We start from the raw sequence: 27,198 nt of genomic DNA on the forward strand, positions 1-27,198 counted from the left end.
TTTTAGCGCGATTTCTTCTCAAATGGGTTTTTTTTGCGACTTCTGAAACGTCACAGAAAAAAAAAAAGTTATGGCAAAAATGCCACGATGACCTATTTGGAGCAGTGAAACCCTAGAATCCAAAGCTCTGATACCTAATGTTATGAAACCAGCTCAAGAAAAGATAGAAAAGATAGATCGACGCCTTAGAATTCAGCCTCTTCGAGGGGGCAACCTCCTTTACATTACATAAATGAACAATTCTTGGATGATACAAATGAAAAGACCTCCTTTCTATATATAGGAGTCTAAGGGGTCATAACATAATCAAAGCCGACATAACAATAATAATGTAAGGGCACAATAATAACAATAGTGGGCTTCTATGGGGCACAATAGTAACAATATGGGCACTACATGGGTACATCAATATAATAAGTGGGTTATACTAATAACAATAAGGGGTTACACTAGTAGTATAGGGGCCTAACAATAACCTCCATCTAACATCCCCCCCTCTTGTGGCAAAGGTGATTCCTCTACCTTTATAAGGTAATAGCTATTTGCACACCAGACCTTTTATGTCCATTCCTTTGCATAATAATTTTCCAGCCTCTAAAAAAAATGATAAATTTTTTCTATTGAATTATTCATATGCAATTTTAGTTCATCTTAAATAGCAATTTCAAATTATTTACATATCAAAAAATTTGTTCATCCTTGTCTTCATGAATAGCTCGAATGGACAATTTATCTTTTGAGTTTGGTAATAAGCTTACACCACATTTGAATTCTTCATATGCAATTTTAGTTCATCTTAAATAGCAATTTCAAATTATTTACATATCAAAAAAATTGTTCAACCTTGTCTTCATAAATGGCTTGAATGGAGAATTTATCTTTGAGTTTGGTAATAAGATTACACCACATTTGGATATCATTGTGGTCATTTCTAACTCTCTTTTACATATACTTTGACAAAAATATTTTAAACAAATTTCAGCTTTAAGGGACCCCTTAATTTCTCATACTAAAAAGCATTTCCATTATAATAATACAATCAAATAGATTCTCAAATTTCTATATTCTATTGTGGCTAAAAATCCCTATATTTAAAGTGACTCTTAGAAGAAAAAAAAAGAGTTGAGAGTTCATTAAGGTATTAAATCTTCTTCCATTGTTCCCTCATTTTGTTTTAGGTCACATATTACCAATTATCTTTCTTTTCCTTTGATTTCGAAGTCTTCAATTCTCCTCAATGTCTATAACAGAAGTAGTTGGTCTCAATGCAAATGCTACCAAATGGAACATTTACTGGCTAGCAAATTCTAATAACAAATTTTTAAAAATTGAATGGTACACAAGGTAGAGAATTTACACTAAAAGACCAAATACAAAAACCTTAATACCTACTCAATAAATTAGTAACCATGATTTCTATCTATTTGTATCAAATTAAATTGCTATTTGAAAACCTCCACCCACAACCTTTCTCTAAATTGCTCTCTCTCACCCCTTCCCTTCTCATTTTATTTTCTTAATTCTTCCTCTCCTTTTTTTTTTTCTCTATTCTATCCTTTAATAATAATGTGAAATTGGTTATGTTTCATTTTTTCAAGAACATGAAACATCAAAAAATACTCTACTCTAATCTTCAATGAACTTTCAAATATCTTGGAATCAATTTTTAAAATTGATTTGATTAGAGAGTTTAATTCAACACTTGATTTTAATAAATTCCATCAAATCATAACAATACAAAAATCATGATTATTTAAATATGTTATCTAAATCAATTTCTAACATTTTCACATTGATACTATTTTGATTATAAGTTTAACATATGGTTTGGCTTTATGATTATCAAACAAGAAGAAAATTTTTAAATAGAACTCTACTATATATTTTTACTTTCAATTCTGTAAAGAAAAAAAAAATTACTCCAAATTGTTTGTTTATGATTATGGAAGAAATGGAAAATTTTTTTAAGGGAGATCCTTGCTATACATTTTTACCTTCAATTCTTGAAAACAAATTATTCCAAATTGCTTACATTTTTTTCATAGGACTCTACTTGCAACTGCTAATTGTTATATTAATTGTATTTTTTTTGTAACCGATACAAGTCGTAACTATACAATAACTTATGGGACTCTACTTGCAGCTACTAATTGTTATATTAACTGCATTTTATTTTAAGTGATACAAGTTGTCATTGCTCACTATTGTGTTGTAAGTGGCATTGCTCGCATACATATATAGGGTTAGCATCAATAATCTTTGTTACCATATACACGAAAATGTGAAAGAACTCTATAAAGAATCAAAGAAGATAACAATGTCTTATATACTGCCCATTTAATCACAACTTAATATAGCCTCTAGAAAGAAAATACACTTTTCATTTCATTAAATCTCCTCATCATAAATACAAAAAAGTGAGAGAAGTTTATATCCAACCAAAAAAGATAACACTGACTTATATAATGCACAACTTAACATAATCTCCATCCATTGTCATCATAAACACAAAAACCTGAGGGAAAACTATATAGAACCAAAAAAGATAACAATGACTTGTATAATGCACAACTTAACATAGTCACCCTCCATTTTCCACTAAATATTCACATGGTTCTCATCAAATGACCATAAATGTTTTCGAAGGCCAGAAAAGCTACACCTAAGTTGATTAGAAAATCTACAATCCTATTGCACCAAATTTATGGAGCTAAAACTATTCCACATTTCTTTTATATATTTTCACAAAATTTGTTTACAAAATTTGTCTTAAGAGAAAGTTGATTTAACTAGCTTTTCTCTCTACTCCCATAATTAGATAATATAAAAAGAATAACAAGTTATAATAAAATAGGGTGGATTTAACAAGAATATCCATGGATTATAAGTAAGAGCGAAAGCTTTGATTTGTAAAAGATTTAATAAGTAACCAAAATAATCATTTTAGAAAGTTGACCCTTACTAAATTTTCATTGTTTGGCATTAAATATTCATGTGATATAATATACAATGGCGTGTGGTTTAGCTGTAAGTCTTGTTGGGTGAAGCCCACAAGACCGTGGTTCAAATCTCATGTATAGTGTCCTCCTATGATCTTGGCTCAAGGAGTAGATTACCCTTATCCGTGAGTCTCACCTCTTGTTAAATCATAAGAATTTGGTATATCTGGCTTGCAAGTTGTTGGATATACTCTTGGTGTTATAGTGGCAGCAAGTTGTTGGATATACTCTTGGTGTTATAGTGGCAGCAACGAGAGTTGAACTCTTGGTGTTATAGTGGCAGCAACGAGGGTTGATCCACCTGGATCTCCCTTAGATTAGTCTAAGCAGTTACCGATTCACCATGTGGTAAAAAAAAAAAAAAAACATTTGATAATGCAGGTTGTTGGATATACTCTTGATGTTACAGTGGCAGCAACGAGGGTATTCAAAATTCAAGAGATTTTAATATTTGCTTCATTCATCTATTTGTAACATCAACATATGTCAACAAAATATAATAAGTAATAACAATAATCATCTAATTTTAATTTTAAAAGTTATTGGTATACTAGATATTAAATTGGTGTATGAGATTTTCTTGTTTGTAAGATAGGGATCCCCTCTCCATATGCTAATTTAGATATCAAAGTTTATAAAAATATACATACTCTACCCGCTCTAGATTTAACATGTAAACTACATAATGATAATTCTCTCTCACATGTATATATTTGAAAAGATACCAACTATTAAAAAAATATGAATATGAAACAGTCCTATATTGCATCATTCCTCACCATTTTGGGGCTGTTCTGTATCAACCTATATCAATGTTTAGCTATATATATATTAAATATATTAACTCAAGGTATTTTAAACAACTGATCTCGTCGGTGTTTTATAAAACCAGAGTTAAAATTGATCTAATGCTAATTTTAACCATTCCAAATTCTTCAAATAAAACCAGAGTTAAAATTGATCTCATGCTAATTTTAACCATTCCAAATTCTTCAAATTATTTGAAATGGTGCAACATAAAATTGCGCCACATTCCTCTTCTTCTAATAAGTGCTTTTGTAATGCTTCCCCAAAAGTGCACATCCAGTAATATCCCATTCACCATCAACAACGAATAGAATGATAAATGGGTTTGTGCAATCTCTCGACCTTTAATAGTATGAAAGGTAATTAAGAAAATGTTTTTAAAGCCTCACTGTGTTTGTCCACCAATGCAATGTGGCTTTGGAGCAGTGTTAAAAAAAGTAATTGAAAAGGGGAGCAATTACAATTACAATAGAAAGAAGAATACGGTGATAAATCTGTCTTCAGTATCATGTCTTCACATTTAATAGTTATATCATGACTAGTGAGGTTATATAATGTCGACCAATTTACAGGTTCTTAATAGTCATCCTTCTTAAGACAGATAAACAGTATGGATTCTCTATGGTAAATCCATAAGTTTCAACACGAGGCAATGTTTTCATCTTGGATGGTTCCATATACACTTCGAATTCAGATCAACTCAATCTACAAGATATTCTTATCCATGGGTTGCAATCTTTTGGGAATTGCTTCAAAATTCCCAGAAGTAACGTCACTTTCCAGCAATGGTCTCTTGTCAAGATTCCGAAGAATACCTTCAGCAATATGCTCCTTCGTAGGGATCAACATCACATAATTTGGATCGGCTCTTTCATAACTGCATTTTACATGGGATACCGATGAGTATGATATTAGTATCATTGAACTCAAGCGTGGTAACAAATAATATCGCAAACCATCCACCATACTAATGAAAATAAATAGAGATAATGATAGAATACATTTACCGCCACACGTCAAAATGCATCAAGCATGTTAAAGAGTCCATCTATATTTGACAACAAATTACCTAGCATATTAAAGGGTCCATCTATATTAGACAACAAAGTCCCAAGCTATGCCATTGTGGAAGGAAGAAATAGGGCTAGAATTAAATAATTCATGAGAAACTGCATAAAATCTCTTGCACTTGAATAATAGCCCAACGAGCCATCAAAGAAACAACTAGTGGGAATCGATGATATTTAAAAGACAATTAAGAATCACTGAGGTGGAACAATTTATGGTAACTTCATTTGCAATAATTATTCAAAATTTTGTGTTGGATATACAAAGTAATTTAAAAAAAATTGTCATTTTGTAATTGATGAAGTTATGGATACAGTTACACACCAAAAAGTGCTTAATTCATAGGGAAAATCTTTTCTCCTTGGACAGCCAACCAGCCAGCAGCCCTATATGCTCAGTTTATAACATGATGCCAGGATCCTCCACTTCTCACTCTAGTCAGATTTCCCTCTTCTATCCAGCATTCCTTCTTGAAGAAAGGTGGGTCATTCATTGGCAAATACTCTAACCATTTTCTAATCATGTGCTTTTACTTAATGTTTTGGGCATACTATTATGGATCAAGGGTAAATTGAATGATTGATTGGTCTTGACTGTATTCTTGTTTCCTCACTTTACATACGAGGTTAGTCTTTGACTCTAGTTCAGTAGGACCTCCTCTTAGGCCTTACAGTTTTAGATACGGCATTACTAGGGAGACTGATTGAGGTAGCATGTCCATGATACTCCATACCACTTTCCATATTTCCCATTATCCATCTCCATTCTTTAGTTTGGTGGTCATTGGTCATGGGGATTCACATCCTTTCATCCCCATGCTTGAGTCTGAGCTAGAAAACTTTGCCCCAGGTCTTGATGCAGCTAGAAGACAGGTAGATGCACAAGAAAGCCACAATGAAAAAAAAATGTAAAAGATGACAGGGCCATCTAATTTGAGTGTGGGAAAAAGCCTAACGTGAGTGCTACCCCCCTCATTAGCCATCACCCAATTCCTTGAGCACATGATGCTCCATCTATAAAAGGAAATCTTGTATTTTTCCAACCCTGATGAGCAATAAATTGACTCATCATTAAGGGGTATTAAATATTAAAAACTCAAAAAACAAAGCTTGAGCAACTGAGCTATCCACCCAAATCAAAGCAATTCATAAGTAAAAGGTGCACAAGAGGGGTGGAAAAAACAAGTTGAGGAAAGGGGTAACTCATACCTCCATGATTGCTCTCTCCTTACATCTATACACTCGGGACCTTGGACCTCCATTAGTGGGTCACTTGGCAATGACACCCTGCCTTGAAGTCATTCCCACTCCAATGCCATCATTTTCACATACATTGATCTGTAAACTGTCGTGGATATTTCACTCAACAATTCATCACAATAGATCTGATAAATTATACTTAAAAATCCAGAATCTACACTATAAGAGTTTATTTCCCTTTAGATTTCTGGATATGTAAATTATTGTTTATCATGTAAGCATGCAAATTAAAATTATGGAGAAAATGGAGTGTTGAGGTATTGTCGTTGATGTCAAAGCAATGGTTAAGCATGGCTTTGAAGCTAGAAGCAACCCCTGAAGTAAATACAGATTTTGATGGACAAAATCAAGGAAAACAAAAGAATGGATTACACCATCTTGTAGTACTCACTGAGACATTTCTGATGGTAGGTGGCATGCCCTCTAACTCCTCATGGTTGAGGAGACATGAATTTTCGAAACGCATATATTGATTTCCCTGCAAAAACTCAGGTTGGCTCAGCCAGTGTCAAGTTGGCCTTGATTTGAGGCGTCAAGATCACTATAAGTAGGTTGTCTCCTCCCTCAATTCATCCAAGAAACTAGGTTGAGCTCAAGGAAGAATTTGGACCTATGGAAGATGATGAACTATGGTTTTCATTTATGTCAACCCAAGCAACAACCTGAAGAAGCTTTGCTTTCAAGGACAAAATGACATGGAAAATCATGCCTCTTGGGTTCATGACCACCATCATTGGATAATCCTTGTCATGTTGATTCCAACGGTATACAACTTCTCGCTAAACTCCTCATGGTTTGAAAAATATGCTAGGTGTCAAGAGCTAGTGGGCAAGAAGGGTTGCAAGCTAGCTACAACAAGTCAAGTTGTTGTTCTTGTTCTTTTGGGAAGATTGAGGCTAAAGGAATTGTCCTCAATCCCTAATGTATACTGTGTATACTAGTGTCTTGTATCAAGGCTTTGTAAGGGCCATGATCCCTGGTACAAGAGGCATACGTTTTTTTTATTGAAGGAATAATAAAAACAAGTTTTGGGTCACTTATATTTTAGTGTATTTCATTGATTCACTACTGTTACATTTCCACTATGCAAAGTGCTTGTAGTTTTGTATTTCAGTGTGTTTATGATCTTGATTAAACATAGACCAGATCTGGGATACTAAGGAAAAATCAACAAATTTTTCCCGATGTTGGGTTTTCCCAAGGTAAATTTTTGTCTCTCGTGTTTGGTTGTCTCTTTATGATCCTATCGTTATCATTGCATTATTGTTGAGATTTTCTATGTATAATTGCCCAATGATATAAGTGATATAATATAAATTGTTTGTTGAATTATTAGCAAGTAATTATCAGATTAGAAGATAATTTTTTTTTATACAAAAAATCAACGATCATTAGGGACAAAAATCGTTATTGCATCTAAGTGAACCAAGCTTGAGTGTCATGGGCTATTTAATACTTCAAAATAAAGATCCCCTTCCAAAATTAGGACACTAAACTTGCAATGATGTTTTCTCCATAGGTAGGAGTGGCTAAAGAACAACCCTATTAGGTGTTTTCACGCCCTAAGGGGAGGTAACATTTCATCATTCCACCCTTCAATTGATAGGTGTTAATGAATAGTAATGATGGTAATGGAGGGGAGAAGACTTCATAGCCAAGAGCCATGGTCAAAAGAACCAACTAATGGGGTATCCACATCCTGAGAGTATAGCTGTGAGGAGGGAGCATTCATGGATGCATGGGTTACCAACTCGGCCTTTGATTTTCCACCCCTCTTGTGCGCCTTTTACTTTTTTCTTGATTTTTCTTTGTATTGATGATCATAACTCAAGGGTTAAAACTTGCTTTGAAAGATGTGGCAATTGTATTACCCCTTAATGATGAGTCATGTTTTTGCTCATCAAGGTTGGGACATGCAAGGATTCCTTCTTTTGATGTAATGGAGCAACAAGGGCTCAAGAATTGGCTGATGGCCATATGAATGAGGTAGAGCTCATGTTAGGCTTTTGCCCACGTGCTAATTCTTAGTGTCGTTGGTCATCTTTTGCATTTCGATATTCTTTCCTTTTAGTTTTGTTGTGGCCATGACATGCTCTTTCCTTTTCTTTTAGTTGCATCAACCTCCTAGGGCAAAGTTTTTGGACCCTACCCAAGTATGTGGACATATGGGTGCCAAATCCCAAAAAACCAACAGTCAGTGGAACCCGAAGAATGGAGGTGAAATAAGTGTTTGTAATGTATGATGGAAAGTCATTAGGGGAATTTTGAGGTCTAATATGGGCCTCGTAAGTAAAACAATAAAATAATAGTTAAAATGCTAAAATAATAGATAAAATAATAAACAAGAAAGGAAACTACATTTTTTTATTGTATTTTCAGCTTATCTCCTTGTAGGTTTACTCAAATGTCAAGTGTATACACTCGTTGGATGAGGAATTAAATTCTACATCCAAAGAGAACCCACTCCTACATTCTAAATCCACATCCAAAGAGCACACACTCCTGCATTCTTCTCAATAGATCCGTATCGAAAAAAAAATGAAAATACATGAAAAAAATGTATGTATTTAAATACGATTTTTTCATGTATTTTCAGTTTTTTTTCAATGTAGGTCTACCTAGAAGTATGCAAAGTAGGTACTTGTTGGATGTGAAATATTAATTCCTCATCCAACGAATGTCTGCGCTTGACAATTGAGTAAACCTACAAGGGGATAAGCCAAAAATACAATTACAATAGTAGTTCTCTTTTTCCCTCCAAAATATTCTCACCTAGAGATGACATCATCATTTTGAATCCTATTGGTTCTTTTAAAGTTAATAATGTTAATACATATTTTGTTTTGAGGCCCACCTGTTACCTCAAAATTCCCCTAAGATAAGTATGGCATAGGGATAGATGGAACTATGTCATCTCCTATAACCATTGGGCCATTAAGGGAGGTCCCACTGGAATAGGAACGAAGATTAACCCCCATTTAAGGTGAGAGAACAAGATCACAGTCAAAACCCATCCGTCTTTTAGATCACCCCATAATCCATACCAAATGCCCAAATATATATATAAGCACCCAATTCCAAAATTATTGAAGGACCTTTTGAGTGGAATCCCACCTTCGTCCATGTGCTCATGTCGGATGGGTGAGAAGCATATGGATGACGCAAGTGGCTGAGATATAACAACATATTATTAGCTAGTGGTGGTTGTTAGGGGCTATTAGCTATGTGACTTGTTAGCGCTTGAAATTTCACCTCAGGCTGAAAAAGGTAAACTCCAAGGCAACATCAAACCACTTAGCCTCGTAGCTAGCCCTACGGGGCAGGAGAGGGCTCTCTCCGGTATATCTCGGCAAAGATCTTCAAAGGGCGGAGATAACCAATAAGAACACTGATTTTAGGCTAGTAAACTGATAAAAAAGTTTGATTTGGGATTTTTAGGGTTTTGGTGGAAAATTGGGGAAATGCAATTTTGGGTGCGGGGATTGGACACAGTTTTCGCAGGGGGTTCTTTGGGGCAAGGTAGGAGACTGTATTGATGCCTTTGAAAGAGTCAGATGGGCAAGAATGACTGGTGAGGAGCTAAAGAGAGCAAGTAAACACCTTGAATTCTCCTTAAACAAATGAAAACATTGATATTAAGCAAACTTAAAGGCAAAGCATAGCAACCATGAATTCTACCTTAACACTTCATTTGCCTAATTTGCAGTAGGAAAAGTAAGAAGATGATTCACATAACAAACTTACAAGTACAAAGAGAAACACACCATCAATACATGTAACCACAGGAATCCCAAAAATGACTGCAAAACCCTGGTCTTCCTTTGCCAAAAATTGCAGAGATACAATGAGTAATACAATAGAAGCTTTCTCCCTCAAGAGTCCAACCATGAAAATGACCAAGAAAGTACATAATATAGGCAATCTAACATCTTTCCTTGCCTCTAGGGGTCGAGCTCACTATCCTAGGAGCTGTTTCAACCAATTCTAAACTGAGCACTGAAAACTAGGCAGTCAAAACAACTTGCCTCTATAAAGGAAACCAATTCATTCATTAAATTTTTGCCTATCTCATGAATGAATCTTCTAGAAGAGATAAATAAGTGTCAGAATATCATAAAATTACATCATTTACAACAAGGAAGATCAAAATCTACTCCAGAAAGTCAAATCCAGTCAAAACTGTGTTTTGCTAAGCTGTAGGTGAATTTCTGTGAAAACTGCCCAACACGTCGCGCCGTGATCCTGAACGCGTCGCGCGCCTTTGGAGCTGCTTTTGAGGCACTTCCAGGTGTCCAAATGAGGCAAAAGTGGGCTTGTTGGAAAGGTCTGGATGTCTACTTTCCAACCCAGGTGGAATTTCTAAATTTGGTGGCCATTTGCCCCTCCAAAATTGCAATCTCCCAAGACTGCTTCCTGTGTGTCAAAAAGGTGGCAGAAAGTCATTTTTTGCTTGTTTTTTGACTTTCTGGAGGCCCAAAACTTGGTGAAATTTCTTGGCAATTGCTGAGCAAGTGTATCTTTGCATGACAAATCCAAAAATGCTGAGTTTTCCTGAAAAGGAGTTGCCCATCGAAAGGGTCGCGCGTGGCGCGCGACGTGTTGGTGGAGAAAACCTGTTTTTTGCCCAAAAATTCACAAGTGACCAAAAATGTTCAAAATTTTTTGAAATTTGTGCTGGAGTTGAGTCATTTAGCATCATGCTCCTTCAAGGAAGCCTCAGCCAAGATGTGGAGGGGATCGGGCCTTTTTCTTCGTTTTAGTGCCTTGGCCAACCGCCTTGGATCTGGGGATTGTAATTTTGACATTTCTCTAAAACCATGACACCTGTACAAAAAGTGAAGGAGGTTTTTCTTCTTTGGCATGTTGTGGACAAAAAACCTCTCTCAGTTTTCCCAAATTCATCTTTGATTGCTCTGAAACATCTTTTGAGTGAAACTTATCCCGATGTGTGGAACAAGGGATTTTGTCGAAATGAAGTGAAATGAAGGGGATAAGGGGCTTCTAAATTCTTGAGGAAATTTTTGGGAGTAGGGAGGAATGTTAGGAAGCAGGGGAAAGTGGAATCTCAGAGATTGAGTGAGGGGAAGGGGTCCAAAAGGGCAAAACACAGGCCCAACCTAGAAAATTGCCAGGTTGTAGCAAGAAACTAGCGTTTGTGCGAAAATGAGGATTTTGGGGGATCTCAGTGATGGGAAGCATTTGATAAGGTACTTTAAAGATAGGGGAAGGTGTATGAACATCAGGATACAAGTTTCGCTAATGATTTGACCATCCAAGAGATATTGCCTTCAAAACCCTAGGAGAGGGAAATGACCTTGCCTGGGCGCAACTGAAGCATGAACAAGGTGTAAAATGACTCATTAGACACTGACATAATAATGACAACCCTATGAATGATGATAGACTCAGCTGAATAGTGACATAGATTGACATTTGGGCAATTTTAGAAGGAGTGAAAGCAAACCCTAGACCTAATGCCTAGTGACCAAATTTTGCTTGAAGACTCACTGAAATGATAAAATTTGACCTTGACACTCTGAGACCACTTTGTAAGAGCATATTTGATCACTGGAGGAAGGCTGGAAAGACTGACACTAACATTGGCTCCAATGGGGATGGTAGCTCCTTGGAGGTGTCAAGAACAGCAGATCTTTGGGAGAGCAGACCAGTGCTTTCATCCATTGGGCGATGGAGTCATTATTTTGAACGGATAACACGAAACCTTTGACACATTTATTGAATGAAACTTGACTAAAAACTGACTAAACTTAACTGAAACTTGACTCAAACTGACTCGATGACAAATTGAAATGATGGAAAAAACTTGATTCTAACAAATTAACTCAAGACCTAAACTGAAAACTTAAAACTTGATGGCAGTACATAACCGCATGTTCACACCTAATCTTCAACGGTTGGGTAACCTGGAAAGCGAACAGTCATCAAGAAGATGAACTGATCCGTCCATTTTATGTATATAAACAATAGCTGTCTAATGAAATAATCAATCAATTTCTTCTGCCCATTCTGGAGTTACCCTGGCCTGACATGGTATCAGAGCACAGGTCCCAGGTTCTAAAAATAGTTGTAACTCCTGCCTCTGTCCTGAGCGCTCCTCTGTCCTGAGCGCTGCTCTGCCCTTTCCACGCCAGTTTTCATTGTCTGTTGCTTGTCTTGCTCATTACTCTGACGCGCCCTTTCCATGCCAACCTGAATGCGGTATATGGTATTTTCTGCCCTAACAGACTCAAAGCCTGCTATGCAGTAATAGGGCCGACGGTTTCTTCTGAAGCCTTACGGAAAGAAGCACGTCCGCTTTGTGAATTATCTGCAGACCTCCTGGAAGACATTCGCCCACTCTGCGAATTGTCTATCAATAAACTGTCTCGTCCGGGCAACATTTTAACGCTGTTCCATATTTAAATCATATTGAATGGAAGGGTCTCTACGTTTAAGACGGAATTTCACACAGTCGAGTTATTTAGATACGCCCGAGAGTCCACAGTCTTTATCTCTGCTGTATAGTCACTACAGTCTAGTGAGATAATCTTATCATTTATCGCCGCCATGGTTGTTGTACAGCTCATCTCTCCATTTGGTTCTGGACGGCCAAGCTTGCTCGAATCCTGATAAAACCTGAATACCATTTGGTGGCGCCACTCCGATCTATCTATGCTCAACGTTTTTTTGAGACACCAACAGTCTTGGCACTAGGATCGATCCATAGACGTGACGCCTTTTTTCTGTGTATTCGTTACTATATTGCAGTAATCTACCCCGAGATTTGAGAGCTGTCTTTGTGTGCTGTCCACGCATAACTTCTTCGTCGACATTCTCCTGCGCTCCCTCCATCTGCCGATTTAAAACCCCGACTCCATCCAAATCGTCCGAGCTTGTGTCTCTTCAAAGAAAACCCTCTTTCCTTGCGACCAGTGGTCTTTGTGTGCTGTCCACGCACCCGAAGGCCCCAGTAGTGACGAAGACCGCGGTGGTTCCTGATCTTCTTCAAGCGTTCCAAGTCATCCCTGAGTTTCATGTCAAGAGCATTGGATACCACCTGAGTGGTTCGGCCTGACATCGGCCTTCTTGCATACAAGGTTGGCCAAACGCCGACCAATTCCTTTGATAGAAGTCAGGGCAAACATGATCTTCTGTCGCCCATCAACATTGGTGTTGAGGACACGAAGAATGTGTTGAAACTCCTCATTTGCAATCAAAGACATTTTCGCAGAACGCGAGAAGCCTCAACAGTCGCCAGTAACGCTGGGTATTACGAAGACTGCAAGGGCTTTAGTATTATGCAGTTGAATTTTTAACTTCAGTATGGCGGTTTCTGTATAGCGTTGAGCAGTTTGTTGAATTCATGATATACGCAGTTTATATGATTCAAAGCGTTCAAAATATTGCGGTGTTTCCAGAATGTTTTGTAGTATTGCATGATATATTGAAGTGATCCCTTGCGCATTTTTTCAAACATAGTAGTATTGCAGTGATATGTACAATGAAATGCTGATGCTTTTAGCAAATATTAGAGGGATTTGAAGGCTGTAACGTAAAGTTTTTTTTAGCAGAAGTAATTTTTTACAGAATGCATTCAATCATCTCTATGGTAGGAATAGTTCTCACTGGCAAGGAGAACTATTCTGAATGGTCTCGGATGGTAAAACACACCCTCATCTACAATGAGTTGTGGAAAGGAGTGTGTGTCGGAGAAGAAGACAAAGACCCTGTGCAGCCTACATCAGATAAAGAACTTGTCATTTGGGAAAACAAGAACAGCAAAGCCTATGCATTGATCGCAGCATCTGTAAATGAAGAAGTAAGTCGTCATATTTCATCCTATTCCACTGCCTTTGAAGCTTTACAAAAGCTGAAAGAACTCTATGATTCACATTCTGCACTTGAAGTTGTTCAGCTCATGATTAAACTCTTCACTCTTGAACTGAAAAATAATGATCCCCTTGCTCTTGCATCTGAAATAAAGTCTATAATGCATGATATTAAATCCACTAAGGTTGAGTTGGATATCTCTCTTATTGCCTTTCTCAAAGCACTCTATCCTACCTACTCCAATTATCTTGAGTCTTTACAAGCAAATGGAAATCTTAATGACATAACCTTTGAGTCTCTTGTGAAAAAGTTTGCTGAAAGAGAGAAAGCCTTTGGAAAGAAAACAGTCCCTAAATCTTCTGAAGAGACTGTTTGCCTTGCTCATAAAGAAAAGCATCCTGCTCAAGATTCTACAAGAGGAAGACGTGGACGAAGAGGAAGACGAAGATACTTCAGAGGCAGGGGGGGCAGACATTCTCAAGGAGAAAAGGTAGATCTGCATTGCATTCGCTGCAAACGAAATGGATCACATGATGCTTCTACATGCAAGCTACCATGGGACAAAATTGAGCAGAGAAGAAACCAGCAGAAAGGTAAAACTGATGACACAGACAAAGGTAAAGCACCTGAATCCGCTCACTATATTGAGGCACAATGTAACATTGGAGTAAATGAAGATTTGTTTAATGCTTCACTTGCTTCTTCGAAAAATGATTGGTTGCTTGATTCAAGAGCAACCTGTCATATGACTCATAGGAAAGATTTTTTTGAAGATTTCACTGACAATGTTGATGGAGTAGTATACTTTGCAGATCAGTCAAAAATCAAGCCATCGGGGCTTGGCACAATCAGTATTAAACTGCCTGGTCTTCCAGACTTTCTTCTGGATCATGTTCTATATCTCCCACAGCTCAAGAGAAACTTGTTGTCCCTGGTCCACATCCACCAGCAAGGTCACTCCATTCATATGTTTGATGGCAAGCTTGAGGTAAGAAAGGCATCTGACCACTCACTTGTCATGAGGGGTATAGAAGAAGAAAGACTTCTTAAACTGCAAGGAACTTCTGCTCATGCACAACATTTCTCATATATTTCTCATCATGAAGAAGGTACACTTCCATCAAGTTTATTATGGCATGCTAGATTTGGACATTTAAACTATGACAGTCTCCGCTTATTAAAGAAAAATGGTGTTGCTGGTTTGCCTACAATTCCTAGAAAACATAAGCAATGTGATGCTTGCATTCTAGGAAAGCATAGCAAACAGTCTTTTCATGATTCACATTCAAGAGCACATAGGAAGCTTGAACTCATTCATTCAGATTTATGTGGTCCAATGCCTGTTCCTTCTGCAAATGGAAATAAATATATCATGACATTTATTGATGATTACACCAGAATGCGTTGGGTTTATTTATTGAAGAACAAATCCGATGCTTTTCAAACATTCAAGAATTTTCATAAGTGGATTGAAAATGATGCACAATCTCATATTGGGTCTATTCGCACTGATAATGGAAAAGAATATACATCAAATGAATTTGAAAACTATCTTCGCGAACATGGGATCAAACATCAAACAACTGTACCTTATAATCCCCAACAAAATGGTGTAGCAGAAAGAATGAATAGAACAATCTTGAATATGGTACGATCCATGCTTTTCTTCAAAAATGTAAAGATAATGTTTTGGGCTGATGCTGTTCTATGTGCTGCATATATAAAGAATAGATGTCCATCTAGTGCTATAAGAAACAAGACTCCTTATGAATTGTGGTATGGACATGTTCCTTCGGTAAAACATCTCAGGATTTTTGGTTCCACCTGTTATGCTTTAATACCAAAGGTACATAGAAACAAACTTGGTGCTAGAAGTCGTAAGTGTATCTTCCTGGGGTATTCAAACACCTCTAAAGCATACCGTCTCTATGATGAAGTAAATAAAAAGTTTGTTGTATCTAGAGATGTCATTTTTCTTGAATCATCCAAATCTGACAGTGTTGTTGAGCGGCAACTTGATCGCTTGGATAGATTCACAAAAACGAAATCATTTCAAGAGTTTGAGAATCAGATTCCACATTTTGAAGTGGGGATTCCTATACTAGATCAACATATGGAATCTTCTTCTGAAGAACAATCTCCCTTGCATGAAACTCCAACACCGGATGATCCTTTAAGTGATGTAATTGATAGAATTGGGAGACTCAATCTTGATTCAATCCCAACTCAATCAACAGAGCAGCCTGGACCATCTCAGAAAGGTCCCCCAAAGTGGCTGACAAAGACACTTGAAAGTGTTCATCCTGATGAAATTGGAAAAACAGGGACCAGAAATACAAACCGACAAGATGGAGGTGATGTAGATAACTCTAATTCACCTGTTGATATGGATGTTACTTATGATTGTGAATTGAACTTGTCTACAGATTTTGAACCAACTTCCTTCAAAGAAGCTGCTTCTCATGATGAATGGAAAGAAGCGATGCAGAAGGAGTATGATGCCCTCATAAAGAATGGCACTTGGAAGCTGGTTGATCCTCCATTTGGAACCAAACCAATTGGCTGCAAGTGGGTCTACAAGAACAAGTACAAAGCTGATGGCTCACTTGACAAGCACAAAGCTAGGCTTGTGGCAAAAGGTTTTGCACAGAAGGAAGGGGTCGATTATGAGGAAACTTTTGCCCCCACAGCAAAATGGGCCACCATCCAGACACTCTTTGCACTAGCTGCTCAGAACGGTTGGAAAGTCCATCAAATGGATGTAAAAACTGCATTCTTGAATGGAGATCTAAAAGAAAATGTTTTTATGTCCCAGCCTGAAGGATTTGCTGTGAAAGGACATGAACATAAAGTATGCAAACTTGTGAAGTCCTTGTATGGCCTCAAACAAGCACCATGAGCCTGGTATGAAAAACTAATTGAGCATCTTCTGAAACTCAACTTCAAACATTTTGATCTTGATGATGCAATTTTATTTGTCAAGAAAGTTGGCAAAACAGTTGTATATCTTGTGGTATATGTAGATGATCTTTTAATGACAGGGAACAATGAAAGCTATATTGCATCCATAAAGAAAGAATTAGGAAAAAGTTTTGAAATGACTGATTTGGGCTATGTTCATTACTATCTTGGCATTGAAGTAACCCAACATCCAAAATCCATATTTTTTTCTCAAAAGAAATACATTGGAGATTTGTTAAACAGATTTGGCATGACAGAGTGCAATCCTCTTTCTACTCCAATGGAACAAAACTTGAAGCTCACATCTATTGAAGGAAAGGAATTTGAGGATGCAACAAAGTATAGACAGCTTGTAGGAAGTCTCATCTACCTCACTACTACCAGACCAGACATTTCATTTGCTGTTGGAATCCTCTCCAGGTTTATGCAAAAGCCTTGTGAGGGACACTGGTCTGCTGCAAAAAGAGTTCTAAGGTACTTGAAGGGAACTCAAGACCTTGGAATCAAGTATACACAGGTGGACGACTTCAGCTTGATTGGATACTCTGATTCAGACTTCGATGGAGACAAAGAAACTGGGGTATCTACTTCAGGATATGCTATGAGTCTTGGATCAGGAGCTGTCTCCTGGAGATCACGCAAACAATCAGTTCCAGCAGATTCCACAACAGAAGCAGAATACGTGGCAGCAGCTGAAGCAACGAAAGAAATTGTGTGGCTCAGGAAAATTCTTGAAGATTTGCAGGTAAAACAAGTACAATCAACTCCACTCATGATTGATAACACCTCTGCAATAAAGTTGGCCAAGAACCCAAAGTTCCATGATCGTACTAAGCACATCAATACTAAATATCATCTGATCCGACATCATGTTGAGGCCAAAACAATCCATCTCCGTCATTGTTCCACAAATGAGCAAATTGCAGACATCTTCACCAAAGCGCTTGGAAGAGAAAAGCTTGAAAGATTCAGAACGATGCTTGGACTCACCAACATCCCTTCAGATTAAGGGGGGGAATGTTCACACCTAATCTTCAACGGTTGGGTAACCTGGAACGCGAACAGTCATCAAGAAGATGAATTGATCCGTCCATTTTATGTATATAAACAATCGCTGTCTAATGAAATAATCAATCAATTTCTTCTGCCCATTCTGGAGTTACCCTGGCCTGACACCGCCTAGGTTACAAGACAACATACCATCAAACTATATCATAATGCCAATGTAACCAATCAAGCAGATGCCTTCTTGACTGATTCTCCCAATCAGATCTCATGATCAACAATAGATACTGGTAACTGGGCATCCAAAAACATAGCTGACCATGATCTCCTTCATCACTGAACACAACAATAATCACTTTCACTGCTGACTGTAACAAATCTGCCATTGGATCTTGGAAAACATGAAGACTTGACATTGCCACCTCCTGCTGAAAGAACAAGGTATCCTTTGTTTCAAATTCTGATCTGCCTTCATCATGTGCTTCAGAAAGAGTATGTTCCTGGTCCTCAAAAAATTCTGAACAAGTAGATGAGCAGATCTCCTCTTGAAATAACATTTCAAAACATGAGACATATGAGGAAGAATCTGAAATGGAATCCTGAATGGTTTGATCTTTTGTAGTTTGAATACATGGTAAGTCATCTTCATATGATATGATAGCCAGATTCTCATTACATTCATCAATCATGAGAAAAGAAGTTTCAGATGTTTCGTGAAACCCAACACTAACATTTCTATCAACTATCATAGATTCATCCAGAGAAACCTTTTCACTAACTTGAACGAAGATCTTGTCTTGTTTTTCACAGAGGCAATGAACTACCTCCTCATGAAGATCTAGTACTGGTGAGATGAGAGCATTTAGGTCTGCTACTCCATTTTCTTCATTTGAGGCAGCCACGACAATACAATTCTCTTTTATGAGATCCGGAACAACATGTTTTGCCTCATCACAATTTATCTCCCGATCTGATTTATCATCATCACTTTCTGAGATTGGAACATTACTTTCCTGCGTTACCTGCATGCTGTCTTCTTCTATGGACAGATCTGAAACAACATTTGCTCTTTCCTCATTTTCAACCATATGGAAATCTTCAGCCTGCTGATCTTGACAAGTATCCTCTAAGATTTCTGTGTGCTGCTGAAATGGATTCTCATACAGAGCCTCCATAATCTCAACGTCCATAAAATTATCATCTTCATAATATTTCTCAAGGCTTTCAATAAAAGTTGAAGCATGTTTGCAATAGTCATGAACTAAATTTAATGATGGATAAGATGCTTGATATCTTTCAATGAACAAGGCATGCAAATCTTTTAAACAATAAATACAGCCCTGCAGCAAATTTTCATACCAGGATTGAGCTGCACCTTCCAGAGTGGCCAGGAATATCTTCATCAAGCAATCTTCAGGAAAATCCACCTTCAACTTGCGAATATGCATATGAAATCTAACTAGATGTAAAGCAGCATCCTTCTTACCATCATCATTAAATATAGGTAGATTCCTTGACCAATCTACCTTTGGAATTTTATTTGGAAAACCAGGGATGTGATCTCGGCTCAAGGGAGCATATCTTCTTGCGATCCGGTCCATCTTGAAAATCTCACAGCTACTGATCTCTTTGCAGTGAAGTCGCCATGAAGCATTGATCTCTGGAGTTTTCAGTGAAGGAGTCGCCAGTGAATGATTTCAGCCTTGTCAGTGTCTGATCATTGTCCACCATCAACAATCAGATTTGAACTTGATACATGTACTGGGGTAATTAACAAGTTAGATGTCACGTTTACAAGCTAGACCGGAGATTGACTGAAGCAGCGTTTATCTACTTCCGCTAATGCAAAGCAAAAGCGTTTCGAAGGCTACCTGGCATAACTTCAGGCTCCGTCTGTAGCTTATAAAACAAATGACATCAACAGCAAACCATTTGTTCTCCCCAGTATGGTTGCCAATATGTTAGCGCTTGAAATTTCACCTCACGCTGAAAAAGGTAAACTCCAAGGCAACATCAAACCACTTAGCCTCGTAGCTAGCCCTACGGGGCAGGAGAGGGCTCTCTCCGATATATCTCGGCAAAGATCTTCAAAGGGCGGAGATAACCAATAAGAACACTGATTTTAGGCTAGTAAACTGATAAAAATGTTTGATTTGGGATTTTTAGGGTTTTGGTGGAAAATTGGGGAAATGCAATTTTGGATACGGGGATTGGACACAGTTTTCGCAGGGGGTTCTTTGGGGCAAGGTAGGAGACTGTATTGATGCCTTTGAAAGAGTCAGATGGGCAAGAATGACTGGTGAGGAGCTAAGGAGAACAAGTAAACACCTTGAATTCTCCTTAAACAGATGAAAACATTGATATTAAGCAAACTTAAAGGCAGAGCATAGCAACCATGAATTCTACCTTAACACTTCATTTGCCTAATTTGCAGAAGGAAAAATAAGAAGATGATTCTCATAACAAACTTACAAGTACAAAGAGAAACACACCATCAATACATGTAACCACAGGAATCCCAAAAAGGACTGCAAAACCCTGGTCTTCCTTTGCCAAAAATTGCAGAGATACAATGAGTAATACAATAGAAGCTTTCTCCCTCAAGAGTCCAACCATGAAAATGACCAAGAAAGTACATAATATAGGCAATCTAACATCTTTCCTTGCCTCTAGGGGTCGAGCTCACTATCCTAGGAGCTATTTCAACCAATTCTAAATTGAGCACTGAAAACTAGGCAGTCAAAACAACTTGCCTCTATAAGCTAGGAAACCAATTCATTCATTAAATTTTTGCCTATCTCATGAATGAATCTTCTAGAAGAGATAAATAAGTGTCAAAATATCATAAAATTACATCATTTACAACAAGGAAGATCAAAATCTACTCCAAAAAGTCAAATCCAGTCAAAACTGCGTTTTGCTGAGCTGTAGGTGAATTTCTGTGAAAACTGCCCAACACGTCGTGCCCTGATCCTGAACGCGTCGCGCGCCTTTGGAGCTGCTTTTGAGGCACTTCCAGGTGTCCAAATGAGGCAAAAGTGGGCTTGTTGGAAAGGTATGGATGTCTACTTTCCAACCCAAGTGGAATTTCTGAATTTGGTGGCCATTTGCCCCTCCAAAATTGCAATCTCCCAAGACTGCTTCCTGTGTGTCAAAAAGGTGGCAGAAAGTCATTTTTTGCTTGTTTTTTGACTTTCTGGAGGCCCAAAACTTGGTGAAATTTCTTGGCAATTGCTGAGCAAGTGTATCTTTGCATGACAAATCCAAAAATGCTGAGTTTTCCTGAAAAGGAGTTGCCCATTGAAAGGGTCGCGCGTGGCGCGCGACGTGTTGGTGGAGAAAACCTGTTTTTTGCCCAAAAATTCACAAGTGACCAAAAAATGCTCAAAATTTTTTGAAATTTGTGCTGGAGTTGAGTCATTTAGCATCATGCTCCTTCAAGGAAGCCTCAGCCAAGATGTGGAGGGGATCGGGCCTTTTTCTTCGTTTTAGTGCCTTGGCCAACCGCCTTGGATTTGGCGATTGTAATTTTAACATTTCTCTAAAACCATGACACCTGTACAAAAAGTGAAGGAGGTTTTTCTTCTTTGGCATGTTGTGGACAAAAAACCTCTCTCAGTTTTCCCAAATTCATCTTTGATTGCTCTGAAACATCTTTTGAGTGAAACTTATCCCGATGTGTGGAACAAGGGATTTTGTCGAAATGAAGCGAAATGAAGGGGATAAGGGGCTTCTAAATTCTTGAGGAAATTTTTGGGAGTAGGGAGGAATGTTAGGAAGCAGGGGAAAGTGGAATCTCAGAGATTGAGTGAGGGGAAGGGGTCCAAAAGGGCAAAACACAGGCCCAACCTAGAAAATTGCCAGGTTGTAGCAAGAAACTAGGGTTTGTGCGAAAATGATGATTTTGGGGGATTTCAGTGATGGGAAGCATTTGATAAGGTACTTTAAGGATAGGGGAAGGTGTATGAACATCAGGATACAAGTTTCGCTAATGATTTGACCGTCCAAGAGATATTGCCTTCAAAACCCTAGGAGAGGGAAATGACCTTGCCTGGGCGCAACTGAAGCATGAACAAGGTGTAAAATGACTCATTAGACATTGACATAATAATGACAACCCTATGAATGATGATAGACTCAGCTGAATAGTGACATAGATTGGCATTTGGGCAATTTTAGAAGGAGTGAAAGCAAACCCTAAACCTAATGCCTAGTGACCAAATTTTTGCTTGAAAACTCACTGAAATGACAAAATTTGACCTTGACACTCTGAGACCACTTTGTAAGAGCATATTTGATCATTGGAGGAAGGCTGGAAAGACTGACACTAACATGACTAACGAACTAATTTATAAGAATATGAGAAAAGCTTCTTCCTATAGGGTTGCCCATTTTGGTGGGAAACATGTGGCTACAACTTGAGGACATGACTCACCATAGAGTGCATGATCCATATGCCCAAACAAGGAGTTCATGAGAACTCCAATGATCCTTGAGCTCGCAAACCCGTAACCTGTACATTGCATTCAACTTGTTTGGGAGCATGTGAATTGGGTGTAGGGTATCACCCATCTTTTATATGAAGATAATAAAATCCATACATAAATAAAATCTATTCTAGCTTGAAACATGACATGAATGATGTTAGAATGATCACACAATATGCAATGCAACTACACTACTATGTTGTTAATTTTCCAATGTTCTATGCTTAATGCAATCACTTATTCCAATTCTTCTTCAATTAACAATCACTTTTCAAATAAATTCAATCTTCCAATGATAGTAAGCAATTGTAGATAGAACAATAAACCCAATGCACAATAGAAGACAACCAAGAGCAATAACAAGAGACACAATATTTGGTTAAAGACCACAGAAAAACCTTTCAAAATTCTTATTCTATTAGATATTCGTCGAATGTTTAACGAAGAGATACAATGTTCCAATTCATCAACAAAAGGGTCAAAGTCAAATCTTTGGCTTGTCCAACAATCAACTAACCAATATTCAAGAGATGAGCCCAAAAGTCAAATCTGACCCAAAGTCAAAGTATACAATCCTTGGTCAAAGACAACAACAACCAACAACAATCAAAGGTGCCCTAACCAATCAATGTTCAGTAGTCAAATCAGCTCCAAATCAGCTTGGTCAACAATCAAAATATTCGACCTTTATTGCTGGTCAAAGATCAGTCAAAACAATCCCAAAAGGCTTGGTCAAATGAGAGAGAAAGTATGCTATCAAAATCCAGGGTCAACTTTAGTCAAGGTCTGCAATCAACCCAAGTCAACTTGCCTAAAAAAATTCAATCCTTTGCCCAAAGAATTCGATCTCCAAAAATCAAATTTTCCAAGTCAAAGCAAGTCAAAACTCCAAGTCAATAACTGGTCGAATTGTCCCAAACAAAAAAGTCAACACGAAAATCAGATTTTCCCTTCACACGTGTGAGGTCAGACCTCCAACTGCAAACCTGTATGAACCAATCAATAGAAGAGAGAGATGTCATGATGTCCTCCAAGTGATGTGACATGATATATATTTATATGCTTCTTAGGTGGTCAAATTAGCTTGTCCATGCCAACTTGTAATTTTGTGTACTTGAGGGTTTCACTTTAAAAATTAAATTTTTCTTTGACCAAATTAAATTTTTCCAAGGGCTAGGTGGGGTATTTCTTGATGAAGAAGGTTGTCCAAAGGAGGTAATTTATCCCTAAGCTGCCAAATTAATGTTAGGTTTTGGTAGCATTGGATGTGCTCTAGCCATGAAAAATGGTGGTGAGGCTAAGGCACATGAGTTCTAAAGAACCCAAAACCTGTTTGGTGAAATTCCACCTGAATTGTATTTTATTAAAATAATTATTATTTTTAATGGGGTTCTTAAGTCTAAGCTTAGGAAAATTAAGTATTAATGGGTATTAATCAAAATATCGTTGAGAATGTTCTAGAAAGCAGATCAAGTCAAGTTTTTAATCTTAGCCATTGATTAGAGACTTAATCTCAGTCACTGAAGTCTCAACGAGAAAAGTATAGCGAGATTTGGGGTTCATTCAAAAATCACACCGACAGAACAAATTGATCTAGAGTTCGAAATTTTTGGGGCTTCGAAGCTGAGAAATTCGAACTAAGTGATCATTCTGCAGCAGAGGGGCATGGATATTTCAGGAATACTAGGCAGAGAGGCGGAGAGCCACCAATGGAGGCAGTGCAAGACCTAGAGGAACCAACGTCGGGCCAGTCTAGGCCCACACAGGCTTGACAAAGAGCCAGAAGGGCCAAAGCAAAAGGGAAGTTGCCTTCACACAGAAATCTGGAACTATCGAGGAGCTGCCAAAACAGTGGGGAGAGGTTGACGCAAAAGCTCCAAGAGGCAAAAGAGATAGTGCAGGATTGACGAAGAGCCTCTGAGGCTAACGCAGGGCCTACATAGGGCCAGCGCAGAGATAGTCGAGGTTTGCCAGTTCTGCTGCCCGATCAGCGGGAATTTGCTAGGTGAAGTGAGGTAATCTCACTCAGTTTTCTGCCAGTATCTTTTTTCTCTGTAACTGGACTGTCGGGAGGGCATCCAAAATTGTATTCAGAACTATTGCTTAATAATATAAAACCCTCAGGACGGATGCATCGGTTTTCCCGCATTAGGTTTTTTTGGGGACTATTTTGTCCAAAAATAACGGTGTCCTATGTATCTTGTTCTTTCCTCAATTTCTTGCTTCATGTAATCAAATTAAATTGGTGTAGGCTACAGAAGTAATTTATTTTAGTATTTTTCAAAAAATAACTTGATAATGTATATTAAAATCAAGTAGGTGAAGTAAATTCAATTTTGTTGCAGTAAGGGTTCCTTGAGTGTAGGAATTTTCACATATTATCTGAGCATTGATTTTGAAACAGGAAGAGCAGATATAACGCTGAGCAAAGAGGCTAATAGCTGCATTTAGCAGAAATTCGAATCCCCTTGAAGGGATTGCACAGTCGTTGCCGGGAAAGTAGAGATTCTGAGGAAATCTCTCTCTAAGAGAGTCGACAGAGAGGTATGATTTCCAGTTCGTGAGCTTGCAGAGGTAGAGGGAGTGACGCAAGGCCTCGATGCAGTGCTTGAAGGGCACAGTTTCTGTCGGGGTAGAAATTTGTCGAAAAAGAGAGAAGACACATAGAAGGGGAATTTTCTCCTCAGAGGACTTTTCTCGCCAAAAGTTCAAATTTTTCACTTGTCGGGTAGCAAACCAGTGTTGCACAGTGACTAGAGGAGTCAATTCGACAGTTTGGGTGAGATGGCATCACATGTGCTCAAAGATCGACACAGGTTGGAAGTAGCCTCCAACTATGTCATATGGAAGACCAAAATCTTAGCTGTTCTGGAGGAGTACGATCTCAAAGCTTACGTCAAGAGTGTTGTGGTTGTTCCTACGACAATGATCAAAAGAAGAGGTACAAGGCCGAGCAGGCAAAGGCGAAGAGGTACATACTTGATGGAGTTCGAGATCATGTGGTCTCACACTTGCAGGGAAAAGATACAGCCCGAGAAATGTGGGAAGCTTTGTCTTCACTGTATGAAGGTTCTTCCGAACAGTGGAAGATGTACTTAGAACAAAAGTTGCAGCAGACATTGATGCAAAACGGAGAAGGGGTGAACTCCTATCTTCAACGTCTTCATGACACCAGAGACTAGCATGTTGCAGTGGGGTCTACCCCTCAGTCTACCGCGATGGTAAGGACGACCCTAAATGGAGTGTCGGATGAATGGCAAGTCTTCGTCCAAAGTATATTGGGCAGGGAAAGATTACCTTCATGGGAGGAGATGTGGGCAGCCCTTCGACATGGAGAATTAAGAAGGGATTTGGTTAAGGTAAACCTCAATGGTAGCAATGGGAGTGGCACGAAGACCAAGGAGGAGGAGGACAACACAGCTCTAGCATCAAAGGGACATCAGTAGAAGCAGAAGAAGGACATTTCGAAGGTGAAATGTTTCAGATGTGGCGAGATGGGCCACTTTGCATCCCAGTGTCCTTTGAAGCAAAAGGTTAAGGATGAGAAACATGATCCTAACGCTGCTCCAGCAAAAACTGACGAAGATAGAATAGTAGGGAAATGGGGCGATATAGAACTGTAGTTAGGAGGACTACATGTGGGCATGATCCTTAAGGAACCCACCTCTTGGATCAATTCCTTGCTACGGGAGCCCGAGATTTAGCTATAGCAAGATGGACTTAGTGTCAGATGATGCAACAGATTCGTTGGAGAGACAGATGCAGTAACCTGAGACTAGAGACTGATCAGCACAGAACAGGGTTGGCAGCAGTGCAGATGGCATAGTGTAGAAGTCAGTAACAACGCAGAATATTCAAAGGGTCAGAGACTAGTAGCAGTTAAATTCCAACATTCACATGGTATTATGCTGAACACAGTTAGTTCAGTAATTTTGTTTGTTTTTCAGTTGCTTCTCTTAGCAACTAAGTTGCAGTACGAATGCAGTGTTAGCAGTGGTAGTGCTAGCAACATAGCAGATACAACATTTGAGAGGGAGTTGTGGTACAGATGCAGCAGTGATAGTGTCAGTGTCATGGGCAACAATACAGTAGCACAGTGTTGATGGCAACAACAATGCAAAAAGGAGATGCTTCAGAGACAGAGCAACATGCAGTTGGACATTGTTTTTTTTTTTTTTTTTGAATCTAGGATAATCGGTAACTGGTGAGAGTTATCGTGAATAGACCCAGGATCAAATCTGACTGGCTGCCACTATAAACATTGTTGCTAGAGCACATTCCTTACTAAGAGGGAGTGTTAGTTTTTGGTAGCATCAAATGTGCTCTAGCAATGAAAATTGGTGGAGAGGCTAAGGCACATGGGCTCTAAAGAACCCATAAACCGTTTGGAGAAATTCCACTCGGATTGCTTTTTATTAAAATAATTAATACTTTTAATGGGGTTCCTAAGTCTAAACTTAAGCAAATTAAAGTATTAATGGGTATTAATCAAAATATGGGTGAGAATATTCTAGAAAGTGGATCAAGTCAAGTTTTTAATCTTAGCCGTTGATTAGAGACTTAATCTCGGTCGTTGAAGTCTCAACAAGAAAAGTATAAGGAGGCTTGGGGTTCATTCAAAAAACACATCAAGAGAACGAATTGATCTAGAGTTCAAAATTTCTGGGGCTTGGAAGCTGAGAAATTCGAACTAAGTGATCATTCTGCAATAGAGGGGTAAGGATAGTTCAAGAAAATTGGGCAGAGAGGCGGAGAGCCACTAGTGGAGGCAACACAACACCT

At 38.3% G+C, this 27,198-nt stretch overlaps 1 protein-coding gene and 1 pseudogene across 1 annotated transcript in view; both read right to left on the reverse strand.

The window, feature by feature from the left end:
• Positions 1-3,950: 3,950 nt before the first annotated feature.
• The window catches only part of LOC149209613 (beta-galactosidase), a 357,426-nt gene continuing 334,178 nt past the window's right edge, over positions 3,951-27,198 (reverse strand). The window contains exon 14 of the mRNA XM_089396421.1: positions 3,951-4,683. Within this exon, the coding sequence (XP_089252547.1) occupies positions 4,512-4,683 (172 nt within the window). The 3' untranslated portion in view covers positions 3,951-4,511. The remainder of the gene's footprint in view (positions 4,684-27,198) is intronic.
• Positions 12,906-13,364, reverse strand: LOC149209614 (small ribosomal subunit protein uS13z/uS13y/uS13x pseudogene; annotated as a pseudogene).

Source organism: Pinus tabuliformis, chromosome 1_2, assembly GCF_031772625.1.
Source record: "Pinus tabuliformis cultivar Carrire ecotype Pingquan chromosome 1_2, CPIR1, whole genome shotgun sequence".
NCBI lineage: Eukaryota > Viridiplantae > Streptophyta > Pinopsida > Pinales > Pinaceae > Pinus > Pinus tabuliformis.